General features: G+C 48.0%; 1 protein-coding gene across 1 annotated transcript in view; it reads right to left on the bottom strand.

The window, feature by feature from the left end:
* Positions 1–1,589: 1,589 nt before the first annotated feature.
* Positions 1,590–7,563, bottom strand: part of RPH3A (rabphilin 3A) — a 95,808-nt gene continuing 89,834 nt past the window's right edge. The window contains exons 18-20 of the mRNA XM_058532274.1: positions 6,880–6,961; positions 3,587–3,683; positions 1,590–2,774 (exon numbers count right to left, since the gene is read on the bottom strand). Coding sequence (XP_058388257.1) covers positions 2,644–2,774; positions 3,587–3,683; positions 6,880–6,961 — 310 coding nt within the window. The 3' untranslated portion in view covers positions 1,590–2,643. The remainder of the gene's footprint in view (positions 2,775–3,586; positions 3,684–6,879; positions 6,962–7,563) is intronic.

Genomic DNA, 7,563 nt, shown 5'->3' with positions numbered 1-7,563 from the left:
AGGGGCTATCTGTGAAGGCTCATTGCATGATGGAAGGTTCTAGAATACAAAGGAGCCGTTTGATGATTGGCATTATTGTCAATCAGTGTGTTAAGAGCACCACACAGAGAGTCCAACGATCTAGCTTCTTTCCTGGCATCGCTGCTGTGAGACTTTGGATATGTCATTCCCTTCTCTGGGCTTTGGGATATTCATCTGTCAGGTGAGTGAGTTGACAGAACTAGGCCCTGGCTCAGCTCTATGGCCTCTTTCAGCCTTGACCTTGTCTGACTCCACACCACTAGGGACTTTTACCCAAGGCTGGAGTAGGAGGGAGAAGATGAGGACGTTGCCTCCCTGTTGGGTGGGCACAGGCAAAAAGCATTCGTCTAAGAGGGTGCAGGGTCAGCCAAGTTGCCTTGAGCCCACCGCCCAAGGTGAAATCCACCAGAAGGCAAACTCCACGTGAGCAGCAAGCACATCTGCCTTGTTCACGGCTGTCTCCTCCGTGGCTGGAACATGGTGAAGCTCCTTAAGTACTGACTCTCCAGGTAGCATGTATTCTGGTGGGGAGGAAGACCACGCAGGAACCAGAAGAGAAAATCACAGGCCACCAGTTTTCCTGGGTATTCCTACTTTATTTTTGGCTACATCATCACAAAAAAAGGCGGTGGGCGGTTCTGCATGCACCGGAGGGCGTGTGTGTATTCTAGGCAGGAAGGCGGTTACATTTGTTGGGGGCAGGGGAGGAGCATGTGCCCGGACTGGGGGCACTCTGAACTTGCTGCATGCTGATTCCAGCGTTAGGCTGGGCAACACAGCCAGCATGCTGTCTCCTAAGGGCAAACCATGGAAAGGAGGTAAGCTGAGAGTGGTCGCCAAGGGGGCTGTCGGGGAGACAGAGGGTCGGTAGGGAAGATGGCAGCCAGGAAGCTGTTGGCCATCTTTGAGAAGGCGAAGAGCTGGATGTTTAGAAAATGGTGATTCAAGGTGAAAAATCAGTGACGTCCAATGAATTGTGAAGGGAGCTGAGGGAGGAGGGCACTGAGACGGAAGGTTAAAAGGTGTGCATTTGGAGAAAGTGAGAGTTTTATGGCCCATCTGATGACTTCTGTAGATAATGGCGGGGTCTTGGGCAGAGGAGGGGTGATTTTTACGGGGGAAGACTTAATGGAAATTGGGAAAAACCAAGCTTTTCTCACAGGGAACTGAAGATGGCCTCACCTTAACCTCAAGTTTATAATGTTTGTCATCATTGCCTTTTCCTCCTTTTAATTTTTTTTTATTTTTTAGGAAGAAAGACTGAACAATTCACGATGGAACAACAGCCTTTGGCATCAGGATCTGTGACCCTCTGAAGTTTCAGATCCATGATGGTATTTCATTCTCCCAACACACTTGGTGAAGATGGTGCGAGAGACAGAGAGAGACAAGGAGAGGCAGAGAGACTGGAGGCGATTCTGAGTGAGAGACAAGAGGCGAGAGAGTCGAAGGAGCACAGAATCAGAGTGTCAGGGAGGGGGGTCATTGATTCATTTAAGTAAGAGCAGAGCAAAGAGGAAGGCTGGGGACTTTGGAGAGGCCCCCTGGGACCCAGAGCTCTGGTTTCTAAATGCCTTCTGCACCCACTTGGGGAGGCCAGGGGCTGAGAAAGCCCCTCTATGGGCGTCTACACAGCTCGCGGGATACGGCTATGCACGAGGGGCAGTGCCAGCAGCCGGCCCGAGGCCAGAGGACATGTGGCTTGGCCGGCAAAAGAAGTGGGTGGTCTTAAGGACCACGGCCCTAAGTAGAATGTCAGGGTTTTGCCAGTTTCTCAGAGTTTGCTGGTCAGGCTGGTGAGAGAAGGCGCAGGGTGAGGCTGTGTTAAGATATTTTTTGCTTTTGCTATTTTATTCCCTTAGAGAGGAAGAGGGTGAGAGGGGAGAGGTTAATGTGGTGGAAGGAGAAGGAGAGGCAAGGAGGAGAGAGAAGGGGGTGGGTAGAGAACGGGGGTTATTTTTTGGTAGGAAGCAAATAGGTGACATCCTGAAAAGGGGGGCTGCCAAGTCCCTTTGTTTTCTGTGTGTCCGCTTCTGGATGCATCTGGACCCAGAGGGTGTGTTCCTAGTCACCGGGGCATTAACACTGCAGTCTGTTTTCCTGGCCATTGGGGTGTACATCACGGAGAGGCGGGGGGAGCCTGGATGTTCTATTTCTGCCCCAATGCCCATCCTCACAGTCTCGTCTGGGTCTGCGGATACCCGAGGACATGCATAAACACGACACAGGAAACGCAAGTTGTGTGTGAGTGTGTGTGAGTCCAAGGCCAGGAGGGTCTAAAAACAGTCCCAAATGATAAAGAACCTTTGCAGTTTACCCGAATTGAGAGGTGGTTAAGCCAACAACCTCCTTGTAAAAATCTCCCCGTCCCTATCCCTACTGCTCATCCTAGAGGGACCAGAGAGGCTGCATTGAGAGCCTATGCCGCAGCTTCTCGGAGGGAGGAGGAAGGTCTTTGGCAGCAGTGTCCAAGGAGAGGGGGAGACCTCAAAGGCAGGCTCAGGGAGGCACGGGGTAGGGGAAGCGTAGAGAAGAGAGACCAGAGTGCAATGGGCAGCTGGGGCAGGCTAGGAGGTGACCTGGGCATGGAGTGGGGCACGGACTTGGGGACTGGGCACCATCCTAATCGCTTGACACGTGGTTCTCATTCTGCAGCTGGTGCCAGCGCTCAATCTTCTTGTCTTTGTTTTTCAGACACTCATACCAGTGTTTTAAGCGCTCTCCCTTGGCCGAGATCCCCAGCTGGCAGCCCCCTGGAGGACAAGATGGGAAGAGAGGGGCAGGTGGTCAGAGTGGAGGGTCATATGGGACTCTCATTCAGGACCCAAATGTCTAGTTGGGAAAATCTGCCACCAAGCAGTGACCCCCTCCAGCGACTTGGGATCCATTCTCTATAGAGGGTTGTTGTTATGAAGTTATTATCACTACTGGGCTTCTCTGCCTACAGACTACCTACTCAGGAACCTGCAATGGCTCCCTACTGTAGCATCAGGTCATAACTGCATTGTCTGTTTTTCAAGACCTTCTACCAGTCACCACCACTGAAACTTATCTCCCGCACTTCTGGGTACTCACTGTCTATTTCCAGTCAGTTTCATAACGCTGCTCAGTGCTGCCTCTGTACCTTTGCCCATGCTGTGTCCCTTGCCTGGAGTTCCCTCCCTGCCCCATCTTTAATGACTACTCTTCCTCATCTTTTGGAGGGGGATTGGGAAAATTAGAACCTTCAGCCCGGACTTGCAAAAAGACTAAGGAGATTTCCTTTGCTCCCTATTTTCTGCAGAGGCCACACATCCCACTCTCCTGCGATTTAATTATTCCACTGGAGGTGATCTGTTCAGCAAATAACCAATCATGACCCAATCTTCCCAGGTTTGTAAGCTTTTTCATATAAAGTCATTCCCAAATTGGACCCAAATCAGGACCACGGGTCTTGACTTAGCGTTTGGACAATGTGGTTGCCAGAAGAAAAGGAGTTCCCTCAACCCTCTGCAGCCCTGGGAAAGGCTCTCCCCTCCCGGGAGGACAGAGGACTGGGTTTTCTCTGGCAGCTGGGAGCACTCACCGATGTAATCGTTTGACTTGCCGATGTCATAGTCCCAGACTGAGATGTCCAGTGACTTCTTCGCCAGGTCACTATGTTTGATGTCATAGAAAAACTCCTGGATGCAGCGGAGGAAGACAGGTGAGTGAGAGGATCCTCTGAGCCTTCAGCATCAGGAGCTAAGGGGCTGAGTCCTAGGGGTTCAGGGACCAAGGTGAGGCCCCTGGGCATCTGGGAGCAAGGGGGCCGTCTCACTCTAAGCCTTTTCTCCCAGCCCAACAATCCTCTTTCAACAAGCACTCCGTATAATATAAAGTCCCACAAGCCCTATAACTCTCTTTTCAGTGACTCTCTGCTTGAAATGGGGAAGGCTGGTGGACTTTTCTAAGAAAGCTGGTCCTGGTCAATTTCCTTGAAGACAGATAGCCATAAGCTCAGTCCTTCCATTCTGGTAGCTTCTGCCTTGGGGTGTCCCCTTTCTCCATCATTTAGAGATTAAAGGTAGTTGAGGGGGCTGAGACTGACATGAGGCATAGGTGCTTATATTTCCAGACAATCTGATTTTTAAAATAACTTTTCTGTCTGTTTGTAAAAATCATTCACGTTCGTCGTTAAAACAAACAAGGAAGCAAAAAAAAACCTGCCCAAAATTTGTAATCTAATTATCCAAGAATAACCATTGTCAACATTCCCCAGGTGTGACCACATTGATGTATGTTTTAAAAAATGAATAGGAATATGAATTTTAATATTATATTAAATATTTGAATATGATATATGAAATATGAATATATTGTATTGTGACCTTCTTTTTCCATTTTATAACATATGGTAAAAACCAACTTAGCATGCTAGCAAATATTTTCCTACATCACCATTTTAATGGCTTCATTTAATAACTGTGTAGCTGTACCATAACCTAATGCCCAACAGTTAAGTATTTAGCTTGTGTCCAACTTTTTTGTGTGTGTGTGTGAGGAAGATTAGCCCTGAGTTAACACCCGATGCCAATCCTCCTTTTTTTTTGCTGAGGAAGATTGGCCCTGGGCTAACATCTGTGCCCATCTTCCTCTACTTGATATGGGATGCCACCACAGCATGGCTTGACAAATGGTGCATTGGTGCACGCCCAGGATCTGAATCTGGGAACCCTGGGCTGCTGCAGTAGAGTGCTCACACTTAACCACTACACCACTGGGCTGGCCCGTTTCCAACTTTTTACTATCACAAACGATATGATAAAAGGCACCCTTGTGGCTAAATCATTGTATACATCTGCAATGATTTATTTAGGATAAATTCCAAGAAGTGGATTTCTGAGTTTGTAAAACTTTAAGTTGGAGAGCAGCGGGTACGTGCTTTGATGCCATTTGTGTACAATAAGAAAGCTGGCCACACATATATTTGCTTTGTGTATGTACATATATATATAAATCCTGGAAATGGATAATATTGTTGCTTCAGAAGAAAATAAGTGTGTGCTGAAGGCTGGGGAGGGAGGAGAATTTTAACTGGATGCCCTTTGATACATTTGGAATTTTCAAATATGTGACTATATTACCTGTTCCCAAAATAAATGGAATTTAAATTTAAAAATTTTAAGGCCTTTGAAGTGTTTTGACAAACTTCCCTGCAGAAGTTGGACCAGCTCGCTTCCTCACCCACAGTGCATGCGTTTCCCCACATGCTCACCAACCCTGGGCACCAACATTTTACCATATTTGTGTGCCAGACTGTTCTGAGATATGGTGTCTGGTCTTGATTCTTATTTTCTCTATTGCTACTGAGTTTATTGGCTATCTGGAGTTCATACTTTGTGACTTGTTCAGATGCCGGGAGAGGGGAGGGCAGGACAGCAGGAATTGGCTTCTTAATCAAAATTCGTGAGTCAGTGTTAGGAAAGCAGGAGTCTAGCTGAGAGGGGGACTTGGGAACGGGAGGGGCTGAGCCAACTGGCCAGCGATTGCTGTGGGCTCTGTTTACATAGTACATTCCCCACGTATGTGGATATGCGTGTACGTTGTTAAGAAATGAAACAACACTAAACACACTGTATTGTAGCTTCCCTTCTCACTTTGCAACATCTGGTAAAATCTCAAGGGTGGGGCCAAGAAGGGAGAACTCAGTGCCCAGGACAGCGCCCAACGCTGCTCCAGGGCAGGGCATGGAGATCAAAACATGGAGTAATGCCTGCTCTGGGCGTGGAGTGGGGTAAGGGATAGGGTCCGGGCCCAGGACTGTGTCTCTTTCATGGCACTTGTGTGTATTTCTTCTTTTTCTGTATTTTGGGATATTTGAGATGGGAACCACGCATATGGGTGAGGTTAGAACTCATCTATTCTTCCACTCTTTCCTTTATTCAACCCTCCGTTAGTTCAACAGATACTTCCAGACCCCTAGTATCTGGAAGGCTTGTCAACAGGTAATTGAAATCCACAGGGACAACATCAGATGGAGGGATGCACAAAGCCTGGAAGCACAGAGGAAGCATATCTGCAGGGGTTAGCACTCCCACGGAGTCTTGAGGGATGAGTAGGAGTTTGCCAGAGAGGAAAGGAGGGAGAGGGAAGTCAGGGAAAAGGAGCAGCAGGTGCAGAGGCTGAGAGGTGTGCCAGGGACCTGCACAGACTTTAGTGTGACTTGAGGAGGGGGGTGCGAGATGGGGCAGGGGTGGGAGGTGAGTTTGAAAGGGCTTGATTGTCACAAAGTTAGGGAGCGATTGTTGGGTTAAGCAAAGGGGTGACAAATGCAGATTCATGTTTTAGAAAGCTCACGCTTAGGTAGAGGATGGACCAAGCACAGGGAAATGAGTCAGGAGTCTACTGCAATAGTCCAGGCGTGAAATGCCAGGATCTGAGCCAAGGCAGTAACAGTGAGGACACGGAGGGAGGCGCACATTCAATGGGTATCTAGACAGTGTTAGCAGGACTTGGTGCACTGGATGGCATGGGCAGTGAGGGAGAAGGAGAGGGCAGCCGTCACTGGGCAGATGGTAAAGGGCTTCACTGCCTCTATTTATCTCCTCAAATGCCAGTATTATAGACTATTAGAATTGGTAAAGATGCTGGAGATGATTTAATTCAATCTCTCTCCAGATGTAGCTTTCTCCCATGACATTCCTAATCTATAGGCTTTTGTCTTGGGCTTGACTCCCTTTGGTGACAAGGAACTCATTACCTCTCCTTTAGGTAATTCAAGCTGATCTAAGAGAGAAAGATTTTTTTGATGTGCTTTACAACATTCTAGTAGGGAGTTTGTTCCTCTCTCACATACAAGGAGTACCCCAAAGCATGACCAAAATGGGGCAGCCTTACCTCATTAAATTCAGGATTCAGGGTTTTCTTCTTAATTTGAGTCTTGTGTTTGGCCTTCTTTCCCATGTCTGGTTTCAGCCAGCTAAGAGGAGACACAAGAGGTTTCTATGACATTCTTTTTTTTTTTTTGTGAGGAAGATTGGCCCTGGGCTAACATCTATGCCAATCTTCCTCTATTTTGTATGTGGGATGCTGACACAGCATGGCTTGATGAGCGATGTAGGTCCGCACAGGGATCCAAACCTACAAACCCTGGGCTGCCAAAGCAGAGTGTACAAACTTAACCACTATGCCACCAGACCATAGAAGAGGCTTCTATGGATGAAGGTTAATGAGTAAGAACAGGCCCTCGATGACCCCAAAGCCTCCTTCCAGTGTTAAGAGAATAAATTAGAAAGTGAATCAACATAATAATGACCAATGCCCAATAGAGCATCTACTTGATGCTGGGCACTGCACTAAGCACCCTAGGTGTACTTAATCCTCAACAAACCCTAGATGGCAGAACAACCACTGATTTTACATACCAGGAAACTGAGGGCCCAGAGAAGTTGAGACATGTGCCTCAAGTCACACAGCTGGGACTGAACCCAGCTGTTGCCTCTGGAGTCTGTGCTGTTGACCACTACTTTCTTCTAATGGATCAAATCAGAGCCTGGATGGGGGTGCCTGCCATTTCACCAT

Source organism: Diceros bicornis, chromosome 35, assembly GCF_020826845.1.
Source record: "Diceros bicornis minor isolate mBicDic1 chromosome 35, mDicBic1.mat.cur, whole genome shotgun sequence".
Taxonomy (NCBI): Eukaryota; Metazoa; Chordata; class Mammalia; order Perissodactyla; family Rhinocerotidae; genus Diceros; species Diceros bicornis.
Note: the sequence above shows the minus strand (reverse complement) of the source record. Positions and strands in the feature narration are given on the sequence as shown.